The sequence below is a fragment of the Triturus cristatus genome, chromosome 4_1 (genome assembly GCF_964204655.1).
Source record: "Triturus cristatus chromosome 4_1, aTriCri1.1, whole genome shotgun sequence".
In the NCBI taxonomy this organism is placed as follows: Eukaryota; Metazoa; Chordata; class Amphibia; order Caudata; family Salamandridae; genus Triturus; species Triturus cristatus.
In genome coordinates, this window is record NC_140585.1 from 527,849,944 (window position 1) to 527,870,476 (window position 20,533).

Genomic DNA, 20,533 nt, shown 5'->3' on the forward strand with positions numbered 1-20,533 from the left:
CTGTGAAGAACCTTGGCATAAAAATTGACCAAGCCCTCTCCATGAAAGATTATATTTTGGTTACCACTGGATCATTCTATCATAATATGTGTCTACTACGCCGAATATTTCCCTACCTTCCGATTTCCACCAGAAGGACGTTAGTTCAAGCCCTGGTAGTGAGCGGACGAGACTACGGGCACGCTCTACTGGCTGCAGTAAATGGGAAGCCAAAGGCCAAACTACAAGCATTTCAAAACACCGCAGCCATTCTAGTGAGTAGAGAGATTCCGGCTGAGACTTTACTGCCGTAATGTTGGCTGTAATCTGACACATATTTTTTCCTGTTTTTACAGACCGATCCTTTGATGGTTCTTTAAAAGCAAGGGTGGGTTACCTTTCCCCTCACTCACGAGAGATGTTTTGCTAAGCACAGATACCCTATTAGCCTTGCAGAGACCGGAGTGTTTTTCTGAAGGGGCGCTTGAACTCTAATTAAGGTGGAAGCTTTGGATGTTGTTTTTTTACACTCACCAGTATATGTTTAAGTACGGAGCATTTGGTATCCACATTGGGTCATGCCTGCACTGTGTCAGGTTCCCTCTCGGACAAACTGCGAAAAATAGTTTCTTTCACTTACCTTGCTCGAGCATTTCATCCACTGTACGTAGGTTTAAATAATTGTAGTGTTTTCAGTCGACACCCCATGAGTTGCCTTTCCCCTCATTTATTAGGTTCTCAGATGCTTTAGTGTGAGATGCCATTTATTTTCTGGCAATTAAGATAACGACCCACGTATCAATATATACTGTTGCAAATATTAAAGGCATAGAAGGTCCTATTACCTTCCAATTACTTGCTTCTGTGCAATTTCTACTTCAGAGAAAATCCTTGTAAATAAACTGTGATATAAATGTGTTGGACTGTATGGTTTTTCAAATTGTTTGTTGCAAATTAAACAGGATTTCATAACCTAAATCAACCAAGCTTTAGTCTAATTATATTGTAGAGTCCAGTACTAACGCAATGTTTATTTACATATATATTACCCCACAAATTAGTTGAATTAATGGGTCAAAACATGGTGAGGTTACCACGATACACAATGGATTTGACAGTTTTAAAGCAGAAGGTGGACGATAAAACATCCATGAATGTCGAGGGGGCCGAGGAATCGAGGGTTGCAGGTTACATGCTCTAATCCCACAAGCACCAAGATCTTTCAGTTGGTTCAATGTGTAAGTTGGCGCAGGCAACTTAACAGATTGCATTTCAGTCCACACGAGACACAGCAGGCACATGCAGCCCCATTCATTCACCTCCCGGCTGTATGTAGAGCAGTTTGGGGAGGAGCACCACACTGCTTCTCACCAAAGGCTTCACCAGATCCATCACTGAGCAACGTAGAGCTGTGAGGGCACCCAACTGATAACCTCATCGGATCCAAAACACAACGATGCAGAGGCCCGCAGAGTCAGATCACACTATCCTTGAATCAAATTCAGAAGTTAAAACTTCCAGTGGGATGAACCTGGACCTGTGTCTGACCAATGCTCCGCCACGGTCTACCTGAATTTGTGACTTTGTGGCATTCTGGTGTGACCAGTTACCCACAGTTGGCACTATCATTAACCTTTAAATGTAAAAAATCATAACTCTAGTTCTACTGATTGGATTTTTGTCATTTTTATGTCATTTAAAAAAAATAAAATGTACTCTATTTTTCTAAATGGTTTTGGGATTTTTCTTGTGTTGTATTTTCACTATATTATTGAGTGCTGTGTAAATACTTTACACATTGTCTCCAAGTTAAGCCTGTGACATCCTAGCTATGATGCTTCCAGTGTCATGGTAACTGGAAGCATACTACATAGGGGGATTCTAGAATAGTAGTGGTAGACCAGTTGGAGTGGAGCTGCTGTTGCAGTGACATGTACCTGCTTGCTCCTGAATAAAGATATTACTGCTCAACTTCCTGGCCTTATATCATCTTTACAAATTGGCGACGATTGATGATGAGAACACGGAGCAAGCAGAGGAAAGCACTCATCGAACCCATGGAGTTTTACTGATTTTCATTGATTTAAAGGAAACGGTTTCTATTAAAGGATGTAACTAAATACTTTACTGCCTTCTACAAGCATTGAACTTTGCACCAGTTACCCTAGCTACAAAATTACTTCCTTATTCTTCAAGCTTCAAGATTGATACTTCTAATGCTGGACTGATGTAACTGATTCTTACACATCCTGGGCACTTATCATCTTTGAGATGAACCTGGTACGTTTACAGCTATCCTGACTGAACTTTGTTGTTTGAGCACTTTTCTGGGGTCTTTAACTTAAAAATTGTGACTCGTACCTTGTTCGTACCGTTGATGGAATCCTCTCTTGGCCGCATTATTCGAGTGGCAGTGGGATTCCATCATTCGCGAGCCGCTTAAAGCTTCTGCTGCTTCTTTCGAGTCGTCCAAGGATTCCTATGACGTCTACTTCCACCGAACGTCTCCCGCTTAGTGACGTTTATCGGAAAAGCTGTCCAGAATGTGCAGGGATGGAGAGACCACATCATCACGTAAGGTCACGCAGCTTGACCTTGTGTAGCAGCCATCTTTGTTTTTTTTTCTTTATTTGCTTTCTAATAACCAGCCGTCGGACCTTCACCGGGAACTTTCAGAAGCTCGTGTTTTCTTCAAACAAGACTATTACACTATGAAACTTCACCGGTAACCTAGAGAAAGCTTCTGCTTCCTTCAGACAACACAGTATTTATTTTTACAGATTTCTTCGGTGATATGCACACCGCATATCTTAATTACTACTCACAACTTCAAATGTAAACTGTTGTTGCACACGGTGATGTGCACACCTATTAACTTCAAGCTGTATTTAGTATTTAGGTATACATTTACTGCTCACATTTTACTTGCTGGTCACATCATATTATACTGTAGATTTTTATATTTACCTTGTACAGCATGGCATCACAAGGTTGTGGGTTAGTTCCACTTGTACCATTTTTACCTCGTCCAGTGGAACCGTTAATAAAATGGTCAGCCTGGAAAGATTATTTTTTAAATTATATATCTGCACTAGAAGAGGAGAACGATGAGGAATTTACACCATCAAGAAAGAAAAAGATGCTATTACATAGTTTAGGACCAGAGGGTAATAGAGTATTTAATCAGATGGAGAAAAAAGCAAGATCTTCTGAAAATTCCAACGTTTTTCGAAAAGCCCTTGAAGATTTAGATTCTCACTATCACCCTACTATGTGTGTTGGTATCAATGGGTATGAATTCTTTCAAAGGAAACAAAGCAAATCTGAGTCTGTTGAAGACTATGTTTCCGCCTTAAAAAAATGAGTTATAAACTGTGAATTTGGCACTTTACATGATAGCTTTGTTAGAGATCAACTTGTCATGCATTCAAAAAACTCCTCTATCCAGGAAAAGTTATGGGTATGCGGTGATGCACCTTTAAATGAAATCATTGCCATAGTAAAAAAGGCAGAAATGTTCAAAAGGTGTGCCAAAGTAGCATTGAAAATCAATGAAGAAGGACTGGTTGTCAGTAAAGTTTCTCACAGCAAAAATGATGCAAAAAGAAATAAAAATCGTCCTCTTACAGACATGAGTACAACAATATAGATCATATAACAAAAGTGAGGTAGAGTACAAAAGTTCTGTTTGTTATAGATGTGGATATAATGGCCAAATAGCAAATGATAAAAAGTCTCCTTCTTCAAAATCAAGACGCACATATTGTGGCAAAGTAGGCCATTTTACCAAGGTTTGCAGAAGAAGGTTAAGTAGAAACAATAAAAAAGTTGTTGGATGCATTCAGGATAAAAGCACAGAATGTGGAAATAACACTGATTCATCCAGTGATGATGAAATATTGTGCATGGAAGATGCGTATGACTCAGAAAATGTTGTTTTAAACATGAGTCTTAAGTCAAAAGAAAAACCTGTGTGTGACATAAATAGGTGGTATACAACTACAGATTGTACCCGATTCGGGCTCTCCCTATACTATTATTCAACATAATGTATGGGAAGACTTATTTGCAAAAACATTAAATAAGAAATTACAACCCCCTGACATACAGCCTGTGACCTTTACAGCAGAAAGAAATCCCATGGTAGGATTCATTGAAGAAACCTTCCAATTCAAGGACAGAAGCTCAATTGGTAAGCTATATGTAGCTGAAAAAGGACCTTCAGTCTTGGGTTGGGTAGACCAGGGAGCACTGGGTATCATTCTCAATCCTAAAACTGAAAATCAGGTAATGCTCTTAGAGGATGGTGACTCACATTTTGTTGACAAGCAATTCCCTACAATATTCTCTGGAGAAGTTGGAAAATTACTTGGTTTCACACATAAAATAGTGTTAAAAGACTATGCAATTCCTGTATGTTTCAAGCCCAGGAACATCCCCATTAGCGCGAGGGAAGGAGTCATGTCAGATCTAGATGCACTAGAGAAGAAGGGCATAATTGAACCCGTAGAGTGTGCGGAATGGTTGGCCCCATTGGTCGTAGCACGCAAACCGGATGGTCGTTTGCATCTATGTATTGATTTAAGAGACCTAAATAAGAATATTTTAATTGACAAATTTCCCTTACCAAGAATAGACAAACTATTGGCCAAATCAAAAGGTATCAAATGGTCTCAACCATAGATCTAACTTCTGCATACCACCAGATCCAACTACATGATAGCAGCAAAAACCTGAAAGCATTCATAACACCTTTTTGATGCTACCGCTTTGTGAGAATGCCGTTTGGCCTAGCTTCGGCAGCAGCGGTTTTCCAAAGGTTAATGCATAAGCTGTTTAAGAATCAAAAGGGGGTGATTTATTTCCAAGACGATATTTTGATCATGGGACATGACAAAAAAGAACATGACAAACGTCTCACTGTGGTATTAAGCACACTAACAAAAAGAGGACTTACTGCAGAGTTGAAAAATGTAAATTTGGAATGAAATCAGTGACCTACCTAGGGCATGAGGTAGGTGGCGATGGTATTTCACCCAAAAAGAAATTAATCACAGCAATCAGCAATGCCCCTGTGCCAAAATCAAAGGATGATGTAAGATCCTTCCTTGGCCTAGCCGAGTTTTATTCCAAGAATGTACAGAATTTTGCCACTAAAACATATAACCTTAGACAACTTCTCAAAATAAGACAAGAATGTTACTGGGACACAGAACTTCAGAAAGATTTTGATAAAATAAGACACAATTTAGTCTCTGCTTTTCCATTAAAAGCGTTCGACAGCCTTGCCCACAGCATCATCACTACTGATGCTAGTGACAAGGGACTCGGCGCAGTTCTGTCTCAGGTCATTGAGTAAGGCGTAGAAGTAACGATTGCTTTTGCATCTCGTGCTCTATCTCCTGCTGAGGAGAAATTCTCTGTAATAGAGAAAGAGATGTTGGCCACTGTTTGGGCCATGGAGAAATTCAGGCAGTTTGTTTGGGGCACAAGATTTACACTGCGCACCGATCACAAACCCTTACTCAAAATATTGACATCTGAAGTCATACTTAAAGCTACACCCAGACTGGTTAGGATGAGTTTAAAGCTGTTAGAGTTCACTTACGATGTTGAATATTTACCTGGAAAAAGGAACCGAGTAACTGATTATCTTAGCAGATCCCCATTACCGCTACAAGATAATGTATGTGCTGACTTGGATGATTTTAATGTAGCTATTGTTCATGATTCTGTTAAAGATTTTGCAAATGCTGTTTCAAAAAAGGAATGGGACACTGAATATGAGCATTATAAAACCTTGAGTGATGCTGCTAAATATATTGTTAAAGGCTGGCCCAACAAAATTGATTTACAGGGTGACCTAAGAGCTATGTGGGAAATCAAAGACGAATTATCCATTGACAATAGTAACTACTTATGCAGGGGTGAAAGAGTTGTTGCGCCTTCGAAATGACACTCCAAAATCTTAGAAATCAACCATGAAGGCCATCTAGGCATTGTAAAACTTAAAAAACAAAATAAAGATATCGTACTGGTGGCCTGGGATTGATAAAGGCACTGAAAATATTGTGAAGCAGTGTTCTTTTTGCAAAAACTCTGACAGAGTCCAATGAGTATTTAAACCTTCCCTTGGCACCAGACATATTCCGAATCATCCCTGGGAGGACCTAAGTATTGATTGGCTGGGTCCTATCGAGGACGATAAAGGTAATATGAAGCATATCCTTGTCGTCATTGACAACTACTCAAAGTGGCCTGAAATTGAGATTACTGAGAAATATGATGCCAGTCATAAAATTTTGGGGGAAACTATTCATAAGGGAAGGCATACCTAAAAGTATCCTTAGTGATAATGGTCCACAGTTTATTTTTTTACAGTTTCTAAAAAGAAATGATATTAGTGAAAAAATACCTCCTGTTTACCACCCAGCTGGGAACGGTATAGTTGAGCGCTTCAACAGAGTGGTTATGGGTAGCATACAAGCCTCTCTTAGTGCTGTAAAAAAAGTGGGAGAAAGAATTGTTTATTACAATATGGGCATATAAAATCACTCCCACTTGTACCAGCTACAGCCCTTTTAGGATTTTAAGAGGTAGAGAGCCGTTCACGAAGGACAATGTGGCATGGAACTGTAAGAAGGTGTGTGGGAAATGGTCACCTGCTGTTGTCCGCTCTAATTTACGTAAAATACATGAATCCTATATAGACAACTTTGACAGGAAACATTGCATTAAGGAAGCTTACCTACAAGTTGGAGATCGGGTCAAAATAAAACTTGGTACAAAGATAAGAAAAGGGGAGAGCAAATTCTCCGCACCTTTGCACGTTTTAGACACTTACTCAAAATCTGCAAAGTTAAGTGGCAAGATTTGGGACCACAGCCGGATGGCTAAATGTAGGGAAGATTGTATAGACACAGATTGTAACATAAAGAAGAAATCTTCACCCATGAGTTGGATGTGGGATGATGTTACTGAGATAGGGAAGGATCATTCTCTTTTTCAATATTCTAATACCTGCAGTGGAAGTACTATTGTAAGTACAGCCCAATCTGTTGAACAACCTTCTTGCAGTGGCATTAGAGTGACGCGCACTGGGAGATCAGTGAACTTACCAGTAAAATACAGAAGTTACGTCATGTGATATAAATAATGTACAAAAGGGAGTAATGGTGACATTGGTATCTTATGTGTGCATTCCGCAATCATGTAATTATACAATATGTTACTATTTCTTTGTGTTTAACCTTGCATCTTTTTCTCCTTGTTACCACAATGTAGTTAATTAATAATACTGTCTTGTATTCTTTTGGTTCAATGTAAAGGGAGAAGATATGACATCCTAGCTATGATGCTTTCAGTGTCATGGTAACTGGAGGCATACTACATTGCGGGAGTCTAGAATAGTGGTGGTAGACAAAGCCTGACTACTTTTGTGCCAAGCTACAAGAGGGTTATGCATTGTGTTGCACGTTTTGATTGTGTTTTCTTGTAGCTAGATTAATCATCCATGGGCAACAAGCCTCACCCTGTTGTTTAGGTCTTCCTCTTTAATGAGTTAGGATTTCTATGAACATGTAATGTATCTTAAGTTATTTGTGTACTTAAGGAGTTTTGTATGGCGCTAGGTAAAAGCAGTGATTTTTAGACAGTCAAACAGTGAGTGTAAAAGTTTAAAGAACATTGGTTATCAAAATGTGGTATAGTTGGCTCTTGGAAGGGAGAAAATATAGTCTTCCCCAGGCCATACAAAATATATTATATCTTGAAAAGGATTTACTAGTGATTGGGACAGTGGGCTTGTTTAGGCACTGACATTACTACAATCTCTTTTTACTCCAGTAGTAATTGTTCCAAGTATTAGAACAATGATTTGTTAAAAAATATCTATTTCTGACATAAAAAAACAAAAGGTGGCAATAGTATGTAATCGTTGGAAATAAAGCCTCTTTAAAAATACAGGAATTCAGTTCCAGTTCTACAGATAAAGAAGAACACATATACCAACATACATGCACTATTTTCTCTATGGTAGTTGTTGTAATGTCCCTACTTTTAATAAATAAACATAACATTTATCCAGTGTGTAATTGGAAACTCTATTACCAGCTATTGTCAAGGTAATGTCACGTTCAAAAGGGAACTCAAAATCTTTTTTGAGAGACACTTTGGTTAGGGTGGAGATCGTTGCTCGCATCGTCTATGTTGACTTGACCTGTCTTTTCTGCTACTAAATGTTTGTTCTCTCTGCTCTTGGTTACTTGCTGCTGAATTACTATGATGGCTAGCTAGCTACTTCTTATCCTGAGTGTCCCTGCCAGTATGAACTGTTTGTGCATAGTTTCCTGATATTAATAGGTTGTTTTATGATGTTTGTTAACAAGAACTTACTTCCTGTTCTTTTGTAAAGCACTCTAATGCCTTTGGGCCAACTCCGCAATATATAAAAATCGCAAAAATAACCTAAATATATTAATTTATGCCAGTTGTGCCTGCACATATTCTGAGTATCTCACAATTACCTTTTTTGTTCTTTTTCAGGTTACAGTCTCCAAGCAAGAATGAGTTAAATTCGAGTGATTTGCTGAAGAACGCCCCCACAGTTGTAAGTGTAAGCCAACTTGATGTGCATTTCACTCCAGTCTTTCACAATCATTTATTGTTCAATGTCTCCCTATTATGTCTTAAGTGGAAGTGTGTAAATATAGGCTCAATTCTTAAGATCTAACACAGATTTCCTGGTTTACCTAGTTTTACAAATGAAAATATATTTATATCTATAATACTTACAGGCATACAAAACAGACTTCAGTAGGAAGAGAAGGTATCTTCAAAAGGTGTGTTCACCTGCTCTGCAGCATGGCGAAAGATGAATAAAATAAGACTATGACGTGGCCGCCTATGTCATTTTGGAACCGTGCACGCCATGCATGCGCATGTATACCAAATGACACAGGCACTTTTTTGCGTTTTGATACCGATCTGAGTTGAATCTGTAAATAAAAAATGTGCAGAAGCATTATTTCTTTATAACATTTGGTGGGAGGAACCAAATTTGGGGGTGAAAGCAACAGAGTGCTGGTGGTGGGAAGCAGTTTCGGTAGGCTGGGACCAGAGAAGCGCCATGGATGGTGTGGGTGGGGGTTGGAGAAAAGCAAGTGGGCGAGAGATAGAGGTTGCAACATAGAGCGTGATGAAGACAAAAGCAAACCGGCAAGAGAGACCAACACGGAGTGGAAGGGCGAAGAGAAGCACAGGAGGGAGACAGCTAGAAAGCACATGCACTCTTGTGGAGTGCTGAAGACAAAAGAAAAAACGTAGTTCGCTAAAATTGGGCATTGGAAGAACCCACGTAAATTGTCAATGCCCCAGAGGAGGAGGTACAGACATAAGATGGACAAGGCAAGCAATTGAATACGTAGCAGGCAAAGGAAAGTGACAGTAAAGCCAACCAATGATAGGCAATGGGCAGGCTGAAAGCCCCCTAATATTATCTATTTTGCAACCAGACAGCTGTGCAGTCTTAAGACCTAAAAAGAATCTTAGTTTTACTATTTTCTTTTTTGTTTCATTGCATGTTTACAACAAAAATAACTTGGTTAGTACTACTGCTTTGAGTCAGGGCTCCATTTTGGAGGCAAACAGCGAATTAACAGATCATTTTATTTTTTTTAAAATTCTTATAGGTACCGAAGAAGGAGATGATTGAATTGTACCCATCCGAAATTGAAGAGTTTGAGTCCTCGAGCCAAGGACAGTGCTCATCTTCATTCACAAATCATCAAAACCTCCTCAGTAAGATGCCTTTAAATTGTGCATTAGTAAAAATGTTGCTTCTCATGATGGCAGTCTTATAAAACTCCTACAAAATAAAGGCTACAAGAGGTGAACATAGTGCAGAATCTAAACCTAATGAATGCAGGAACATCTTTCTGCAGATGTTTTTCTTTCTTAAAAGGCGCATAATCAAACCTGATTTGAGAGACAGCCTCCAATTGTATTGGCTAAATGAAATGGTTTGCCTTTGCCCATGCACAGCAAATGCCAGAGTAGCAAAATCACTTTCATTAAACCAAGAAGCCATTTTCCTTCTGTACACTTTCCACTTACTTAAATAGAGACATGTCTTAGAGCCTGGATTTACTAAACGGTTGTGAAAGTGCAACCATGTGTTGAAAATCGGATTTTCCTGATGAGGGTCACCCAGGAAGTTGACTACACACTTCTAAATGGGCCTACAAAGACACAGGCAAGCAAAGGAAGTTTGTGTATTTGCACAGAAATGGGATGGGAAGGGTCAGCCTAAATGATGCTTCTTATGACCGACATTTCCTGCATATGCAGGCAAAACTCTTTGTGAATGAAAAAACAGAGAAAGGACTACACTTTATCATTCACAAAGAGTTTTGAGACAACTGTGCACAACAAATGTGCACCGTTATATCTTATATTTGTTTGCATACAAAGGGCGATGGGAGGAATGCTTGCATCAGGCTCAACCACTAGCAATCCCCCAGCCCATTGTTCTTTTGCCCACCATACCACCTCAGATTACACCCAGTCATATGGAAATCAGTCTTGGTCCTGCTCCAATAGGAACAGTCCAGCCCCGAAATCTAGTTTTGAAAAAACCTCTGAGACGGAGAGCACCATGTGTAGCTTCATTTGTTCCCTGAAGAGCATCCCTCTGCAAGTACTCGGACTTCCCCAGTCTCAATTCTCTCTAATACATTGGAAGGAATACATGACAAAATTAAGAGCATATATCTGACAAATGTAATTGAATGTAGTAAAAACAGTGTTTATGAATTGGCCTCACCTGCAAAAAAAAGAACTCGAGAAAGAGCATGCCTACTAATTTTCTTGAGTTTTCCTCACTTGAGTGATTACTTTTGAATTTAAGGGACCTGGAGCAGTAGAAATGCCTTTTTCAACTGAGTCACCCAACAAAATAGACCAAAAGCCCTATCATAACTCCATAATCAAGCTATGTTCTGCATTTGCTCCTGTAGAACAGAATACTTTTCCACGGCATAACTTCTTAATTTTTTATGTCGAGCCTAGTGCAGTGCGAATGCGCTGCTCTATGGGAGGCTTCTTGTGAGCACTCCAAACTTCTCCGTGTGGGTCTGACTCCACATTGGATTGGTCTTTGTGTGTGTCTTTCAATAATGAAAGCACGCAAATGGCCAAACGAGGGTGCATGTCCCACCTCCTTTCCAATGTGTCACTCCAACGTCGTTTTGCTCTTGGGATCGAGCAGTGGCGCGCAGGGCGGCAGCTGCATTCCTGTGCCTGCCCCCACCACTTCTCTTGAGCTGCTGTTTTTAATTAGCAGCCTGTGCTCCATGTTTGCACCCCCTCCCACTCTTCTTTGTTCTTTCTAGCGTGGTCTGGTTTCACTTTAGGGCCCGTGCGCAGGGTGGCAGCTGCATTCCTCCCACAGCGCTCCCGCCCCCAATCTCTGAATGTGCTCCTTCACAGAATCCTCCATGCCTGCCTTCTCCTTGTTGTTTGCATGCTCTACAGAGCTGCGTGGGGAGGCAGCTGCATTCCATCCAAAGCGCCCCCGCCCCCAATCTCTGACTGTGCTCCCTCTCAAAATCCGCCATGCCTGCCCATCTCCACGGCCAGACCCAGGACCCCAGCACGACCAGCCCTCAGACAGCGAGCAGAGGGCCCACAGACATCTCCTCGGCCCGACCTGGGGTACCAGTACCAATGAGCCCTACCTAACCTCAGCCGGCCCTCCTCGGAACGAGGCACGCCCCGGTCCTTTAACAGCATGGGCCCTGGAGGGCCCCAGGTGCAGCTCTGAGGACCACATCCGAGAAGGAGGTGAGTGCCGGGGTGAGTACCACCACCAGGTGCTCTGAGTCTAGAGTACGCACTGGCCCCTCTCTCATCTCCCTCAGGGTCAAACCCACCTTCATCCTCTGTATGTTGGTCGAAAGAGCCCTTCCCCCTCCCTCTCTCACACCCCAGTTTAGAGGCCCCACTTGAATCCCCACATTCAAAGGTGCTCTTCACGGGCCTACCTATTTTCTCTTTATGGTGGCCCCACCTGCATCACCTCAGTGTGAGGAGTCCTTTGACTGCCTCCCTCCCTCTCTTATCTCAGTGGGTGGGGGCATCACCAGGCTTCCTTTCCCTATTAGATTCAGGGAACCCTCCTATAAAGTCACCAGACCACTTCATGTCATATGGGCCATCATATTCTTGGCCAACCTTTCAACATGGTTGTGAGCTAGAGTCACATTACAGTTGGTTCAATTGAGATGAACAAGGACTACAACTCCCAAAATGCACTTTGTTCCAAATAAAAGCCCATGTCCCTAGTGGCATGACATCATTTGGTAACATTACCCCCCCGCACATAAATGAGTCTGGTTTTGTCACCTTAACGTGAGATGATGAGCAACAGCTGCCTAAAACTCAATGCCGAGAAGACAGAAGTCCTCATCCTCTATACCACCCCTTCAGCATGGGTCAGCACTTGGTGGCTCACTACGCTCGGAAACACCCTCAGCCCCTCAGACCACACGAAAAACCTCGGCATCGTACTAGAGTCATCACTCACCATGAACCGACAGGTCAACGCAGTCACCTCCAGCTGCTTCAACACCTGCCGCATCCTGCGCAAGATTTTCAAATGGATCCCCACCGAGTCAAGGAAGACAGTCACCCACGCACTCATCACCAGCAGACTGGACTATAGTAACACACTCTACGCCGGCATTAACATGACCCTACTCCGCAAACTCCAGACCATACAGAACACCGCTGCCAGACTCGTCCCTGGCATCCCCCGACACAAACACATCAGCCGACACCTGTGGAGACTCCACTGGTTCCCCGTGGAGAAGTGCTTCACCTTCAAAATCCTCACTAACGCCTACAAATGCCTACACAACAACGGACCCAAGTACCTCAACGACAGAATAAATATCCACACACCCAAAAGAAACCTATGATCGTCCAACCTCGCTCTGGCCGAAACCCCGCGGATCCACAGAGCCAGAGAAGGCGGGAGATCGTTCTCCCACATTGCAGCCAAGACCTGGAAGGAGCTACTGGTAGACATCAGACTCACCCCCTTCTTGAACGCCTTCAAGACCTGGCTCTTCGGCTGAACGTAGCTGCGTACCCCCCGCCATTCCTCCAGCGCCTTGAGACCCTCACAGGTGAGTAACGCGCTTAGAATTCCCTGATTGATTGCTTGATTGATTGAAGATATACTCACGCACCCCCCCTTCTCTGTGCCTCACAATGACGGGCGCCTCACCTGCCACCCTCGATAACCTCAATGAGCGGAGCACCTCCATTCGTTCTTTCTCTCTCTGTACAGCAGTCCCTCATGCACCTTCCCATACCTTAGTGCGAGTGATCCTTCACTGCAGTTATTAAAGCTGCCACGTCATGTGTGACACCTGCTTGCAGCCATGGGGCCACACATGGCAGCTCTGCTTCACATGTCCCCTACTCTGTAATTTAGTGTTAGGGTAACCTGACCTGCTTCACTTCTTCTGTTCTCTTTTTACCGTGTGTCCCCCCTCACCCGCCTGTTTCTTTGACATGATCGCCTACCTTCCCCATGTACATGGCATCAGGAATTATGCGGAAGTGAGGGGGCAAATAATTCAGCACTATTGAATAAAGTATGCGGCAAGGAAAGGAAAATATTTAGCAATGCATTATTCCATTTAAATCAGCTAGCAGAACAAAGATTACAGTATGTTTCTTATTTAGCATGTAAGTGTCTCGCTAGGAGGCACTTTAGGATTCCAGACATGTGATCTAAAAAGAGACCTTGTATTTGTTAGCCTTCCGTTAAAATATCTGAAATTCTGAGAAAGGTGTCTTTGATTTGAACATGAATATGCGTTAATGCTGAAATAAATATTCATTTCCCGCTCTGGTCCATCGACTGGGGTGTTTACATTAGCTGTGCAACTTGTCACCTTTTTTAAATTTTTAAATCTTAATAAATCTGTTGCCGAAGGCGACTGGTTAGTTTCCATGAAGTGCTCAGCGCACGGCATTTTTAGCTTGACACATTTTTTCTTTTAAAATGTGCACTATATTCGGTAAATGAAGGATTATGTGGCAAGTGCAGCAAATTCATATTCATGTGGAAAATGCAGCAGACGCACAATTGTATTTCCCTTGTGGGCCTTATCATGTTGCCGACCTTCCCTACGGTTTTCATATTCTCTTGTGTAAAGTGAGTGTGAGTAACATTTCCGGTGTCTGTTGCCTCTTTAAATCCTGGTACTTGTGGTCAGCAATAAATATCTAGGAAGAATAAAACATACGATCCTGAATGCAATGATAAAAACACACATGCAATCAGGGACAATGTGTCAACTATGTACTAAACTTCTGTCTTACTGCTCCAAACAACCCTACATCTGCACTGATATCTGCCCCACTTCCTGTCCCTTATCTCTTTCATTCTCGTCTTGTCCACCAGTAACACCTCCTGCTGTCTCTCACCCTCATAGTTTAGTCATTTCCTGTCTCTACCCAACTTCCTTGCCCCTCCCAACTTTCCCTCTCCCATGCAGGTTGTAACTGCATGTGGCGTTGTGCCAGTGTGACACCTCCAGCCTGCCTCGGCTTTATTTGCAATACAACTTTCCATGCTGGAATTGTCTGAGCCCACCCAAGATAATGTGCTGCATGATTAACCACTTATAAGGTCCCAAAGGCGAGAACTATTGGCTATGCCAATGCTTGTTTTTATTGTTGTTTGTTTTTTCAAATGCACGTACAGTTTATTCCTCCAACTGCGTCCCTCTTGTTTTGATGTAATGACAACAAACCCAGCATTTAGTTAATTTTGTGTAATTTGGTAAAATAGCTTAGTGAAGTAACCCATCTATTGCAGAGATCTGTGTGTAACCTGATGTTCAGAGGTTTGGATCCAGCTTGTGCCACTCAGCCTCTCATCCATTCCAGATTGATTAAATGATTAGTTAATAATAGCACCCTTTATGGAAGTCTGGAAACCTTTATATTTGTCAAGTGTACTACATAAAGTGTAGCAATTATCATTATTACCCAAATTAAAGCTAATGAGCACACATCCAATACCAGTTTATTGTTAGAAAGAAAGCCCTGGTGTAAATGATGATCTCCTTACCAGTTCAGACCAAATAATATACCATCAATGTGGAATGTTAGCTGATTGCTGTTTCCTTGTAACGTGTTTATTCCCTTTGCAAGAAAACATCTCCATTGTACCACTGTAGATATGTCCTTGTTAAGAGCATTGCATTAACAGAGACAAATGTAAGATTGTCTTACATGTTTGTAAGAGTTTGATGAAAGTCTTAGCTCAAGCATCAATGTGATATTGTGAGGATTTAGACCTTTGGTAAACTTTGAGATTCTCAAGCATCTCAGTTGAAGAATTGTGCACACAGCAATAGGTTTCTACACAGGAAATTTGTTGTGAATATGTTTTCGTTCTTAGTTTTTGATCCGTGAGGAAGAGGAAAAATACCTCCGGAAAATTTAGATTTACTTCTAAGGATATCTGTTGGCTCAGAATATTTCAGTGGTGTATTATTGCTCGCTTTTATGAGGAGTGTTCCAAATTGTGTCTCTTGCTAATCCTGCGATGGTCTCACACACGGGGAAATTTCCTGGCGAGATTTGACCTCTTTCAGAATTACTAATGTCTCTCCGTAAGTTTCATCAATGGCTTATTCAACAGACAGTTTAGTTCCTTTTTATGAATAGCGATACCACTGTTTTTTTTTTTTTTTTGAAACCTTTATTACAGAATTCAAAAGATATACAAAGATGGGCCTACAACCTTCGGGCCGGCTGCTAGCAAACAGTATGAGCATAGAATACAGTCAGTAAACAGTCGCTGCAGCGTGAGAGAGGTCACAGGAGTTGAAAGAAGCGTTGGCGGCCACACCGTCCGGACCCTCCACATGGCGGTTCCATTTTTATATAAGAAACGACAAACAAATCCACAAGGCAGCCAAAAGTCAAAGCAACAGTATGAGCTCCCCTGGGGAGGACCCTACCGATCCACAGGAATAGCGGGGGGGGATAGGAGACAAAGTGGACTCAAAGCCCAGAACCAAGGCGACAAGCAGACTAAGGAGACGGGGCCAGTGCCAGATCAGGCGTCAGCGGCGGGGTACAAATTCCGCCACGGTAGGTGTTCCAGGGGCCCCACACTTTCACCCATTTCCCAGGCTTACCTCTCGCAACATACACTACCTTTTCCCGAAACATACACCAATCCATGTTGTCCTTCCACGCCGAGACCGTTGGCAACCTCTGGGAACCCCACAATTGCGCAATGTCACGCTTGGCCACCATATATCCCAGAGTCACCCACCACGTCTGTGGCACTGAGTAGTCAGTCGGCTCCCACACATTTAGCAGACATCTCCTCGCCTCGGGAAGCAGCGTCACATGCGTGACCGCCTGCAACACCGCGTGCACATCACGCCAGAATCGCGCCACCTCCGGGCATTCCCACAAAATATGGAGGAAGGTCCCTAAAGAACCACACCCACGCTTACACAACCCATCCACGGCATATCCCATACGCATCAGACCCGGCCCCGTAACATAGACCCTATGGAGTATCTTGAGCTGGACGAAGCGAAGGCGAGCCGGTATGGCCACCTCTTTCGGGGAGGCCACCGCAGACACCCAATCCTCGTCATCCAGCTCCAATCCATCGGCCACCCACACCTCACGAAGGCTAGTCAGCAGTCCCGAGCGATCGTTGATGAGCTTTTTGTAAATCAATGAAATCGTGCCGTCCGGTACATGCCCATCTAGCACTCTATCTTCCAGAGGGGAATACTCCGGGATGGAGGCAACATCCGGGAATACGGAGCACAGCGCGTGACGGACCTGAATATATCGAAAGTACTCCCAGTCCTGCAACTGGAATTCAGTCTGCAGCACATCGAACGTTTTGAATCCCCCCCTCGTCCAGAGATCGCCCACCTTGCTGATGCCTATCATGTCCCACTTCTCAAAGCCCTTCGAGGTCCACAGAGAGCCCAGCCGCTCAGATGCATACAGCGGCGTCGCCCGGGTCAACCGATCCTTCCACCCCATCGCCGAGTTTGCCGCGTGCCATACCCGTACCGCGACCCGCGTAGGGCCCGTCAGACGTGCGTCGAGCGATCTAGAATAAAGCGCCCGATTATAGTCGCCACCCGGCAGTAATAGTTTATCCATTTCAAAGGCCGGGTTAAGAGCGGGCCCATAAAGGCCGTGGTTTATAGGAGCCAGCTGGGAGGCCCAGTAATATCGTTTGATGTCTGGGAGGGCGACCCCCCCCGTCGTACCACGGGAGCGTCAGCGGCCTACCCTCCCAGAACAAGCGTCGCTGCAGACTCTCCACCTCGCGAAAGTAGCGCGCCGGGACAACGTCCATCGTGTTCTGTAAAGCGTATAGGAAACGTGGCAGCGACATCATCTTAAACAATGCCGCACGGCCGAGCGGTGAGAGCGGCAAGCGCCTCCAACGCGCCACGTCCTCCTTTAGGCGCTGGAGGGGGGGGAGCAAGTTCCGTTTATATCGGGCCTCAGCGTCCAGGGTAATGAAGATACCCAGGTACTTAAATCCCTGCGGAGCGATCTGGATAGGACAACCCCGCGGAAGGATAGGAGCCTCCCCGGAAAGGACATACACACAGGATTTAGCCCAGTTGATGACTAAGCCGGAGTTGCGGCCAAATGAATGCAAAACATCCACAAGTACAATCAGCGATTTACGAGGGGAAGCAAGGTATAAGAGAATATCATCAGCGTAAAGGGATACGCGATCCTCATACTCGGGGGTCCATCGGAGACCACGGATAGAAGGGTGCCACCGCAGCCACTCCGCCAGGGGCTCCAAGGCAAGCGCGAAGAGGAGCGGCGATAGCGGGCAGCCCTACCGCGTGCCCCTGCCCAGCTCAAACGGAGCCGACACTCTACCGTTTACCGCCACCTGCGCCAGCGGTCCGGAGTATAACAGCTTCACCCAACCAATAAATCCCGGGCCAAAACCAAACTTAGCCAGCGTCGCCCAAATATATGGCCACTCAAGCGTGTCGAACGCCATAGTGGCGTCCAGGGACGCCAAAATGGCCGGCTCTCGTATGAACGGGACCCGCGCGAGCACCCCATGCAAACGCCGCAGGTTGAGCGTGGTGTTGCGATGAGGGATAAAGCCGGACTGGTCCTGGTGAATCAGATCGCACACCACGCCAACCAGCCGATTAGCCAGCACCTTGGCAAGAATTTTAGGTTCCGCATTCAACAGCGAAATGGGCCTGTAAGACGTGACCCGATCCCGCGGCCTCCCCTCCTTATGAATAACCACGATAGTGGCCAGACGCTGGTCCAGCGGGAGGGAACCCGCCGAGCGGGCCGCAAGGAACATAGCACGGAGATGCGGCGCCAGCGTATCCGGTCGTAGTTTGTACAATTCGATGGGAAGGCCGTTGGGACCCATGGCCCTGCCGGAGGCGACCGAGCGTATGGCGAGGGCAATCTCCTCAGATGTTGGGGTCGCGTCCAACAACACTTTATCCTCCTCCGAAAGGGAAGGCAGCGCAATGTCTTTAAGCAGGGCATGGGAGTCCTCTTCCGAGCGGGAAGATACCGGGGAATACACCCCACGGAAATATTCTGCAAAGCAATCAACAATTTCTCCTGGTTCAGTGACACACACACCATCCAATTTCTCAATCGACGGGACAACTCGACTCGCTCTCTCCTTTTTATCCAGCCACGCAATCAATTTACCAGCCTTATCACCCACATCATACAGTCTCCCCTGTTGCTCTCTACTGAGGCCCCTGGCTGCCTCCGTGACGAGGGCCTTGTAGTCCGCCTGCTTGAGTCGGAGAGCATGCAATTTGTCGTCCGTCACCCCACACTCCAAATCACCCTCCAACTCGGTTATCTCAGTTTCAATACGGGTCACCTCCTCCCGCTCGCGCCTCCGTAAATGGGAAATAAGGGACAGGGCCTCCCCCCGGAGTACCGTCTTAAACGCCTCCCACAGAGAAACCGCCGACGACACAGACCCCACATTGTCTTCAAAATATCGCTTAAGAGATTTAACCAAATCTGCGCGAATTGTGGGGTCACGCAGGTACCAGGGATTAATCGGGGCCACCCTCCCCTCCCCCCTCGGGACAATGTCGAAGTGCAACAGGAGCGGGGAGTGGTCTGAAATACCCCGCGCCAAATGTCGTACCTCCCCAACCCGCCCCGCCTGTACCGCTGGCATCAGGACATAATCAAGTCTCGAAAGACTGCCATGAGCCCCGGAATGAAAGGTGTACTGTATCTGCGTAGGATGTTTCAACCGCCAACAATCCACCAGCCCCAAGGTATCCAAGAGGCCGGACAACCACGCTTGGGCACGGGGGAGATCCCTAGGAGGGTGACGATCCTCAGTCCCGGAAACCACAGCGTTAAAATCCCCCCCAACCACTAGAATCCCCTCCGGAAGGCCAAGGAGGAGGCGCCCCAGATCCGCAAAAGTAGTCGTTTGCAACCCTGGCGGGACATAAACAGAAACGAAAACAATCACTCTACCCTCCTATCTACCCACCAGAACCGTGTATCGTCCCCTGTCATCATGGAGCACCTCATCAACTTCCAACGGGAGCGAGGTCTTAGCCATAATGCCCACACCCCTCGAACCAGACGTGAAGCCCGAGTGGGCCATAAGGCGATAGCCCCGTCTGTTCATGGCACGAAAGGAGTTTCCAATGAGGTGTGTTTCCTGCAGAAAGACTATATCTGGTGAAATTCGTTTTAGGAACTGCAGGACCACCCCCCGTTTTATCCTGTCCCCCAGTCCATTAACATTCCAGGACAAAAGACTCAGTCCCCTACCCCCCATCATAACCGAAGTCGATCAGTCGCCCCCCAGAGAGCACGTTAGAAATAGCACAACAATACTTCTGCCTTGTGGTACAAATAAACAATACCCAACCCAACAGCCCCAACAAAACTCCCCCCTCCCTGCACCCCTGCATGAGCCCAAACAGCCCCCCCAACTTGCAGTGTGCCTGTCGCCCCTATGTGATTTAAACTACTAAGACCCCCTAGAGGAGGAAGGAGAACCCCCTCGAGACCCAGCACCTCCTCCAATGGAGGGGAGACAAGACACAACAGACAAAAGACCCTAAGCTTGGCCGAAAGTGGCATCATCCGGAGTGAGCCCCCGTGTCAGTACCTCAGACCCGGTCCGGTGGGCACTCTCCTCCCGTCCCCCCCCCCCATCCCGACCATGACCCCCAGACAAAGTGTTCAGCCAGTCCCCGGCCGTTTCAGGACGATCAAAAAAGTGAGTGCGACCATCCGCCTCCACCCGCAGCCTGGCCGGGAAGAGCATGGCGTATTTTAAGTTCATGCCTCGAAGCCGCCGCTTGACGCCCAGGAAACTCAGTCTCTGCTTCTGGACCGCCTGCGTGAAATCAGGATAAAAGTTCACTTCCATGTTCTCCAGCTTAATCGGCCCTTGCAGTCTGGAAGCTTGCAAAATCGCATCCCTGTCCCG

At 44.9% G+C, this 20,533-nt stretch overlaps 1 protein-coding gene across 1 annotated transcript in view; it reads left to right on the forward strand.

The window, feature by feature from the left end:
- BMAL2 (basic helix-loop-helix ARNT like 2) overlaps positions 1–20,533 on the forward strand; it is a 227,159-nt gene that overhangs the window by 193,600 nt on the left and 13,026 nt on the right. The window contains exons 15-16 of the mRNA XM_085652803.1: positions 8,524–8,587; positions 9,669–9,777. Coding sequence (XP_085508929.1) covers positions 8,524–8,587; positions 9,669–9,777 — 173 coding nt within the window. The remainder of the gene's footprint in view (positions 1–8,523; positions 8,588–9,668; positions 9,778–20,533) is intronic.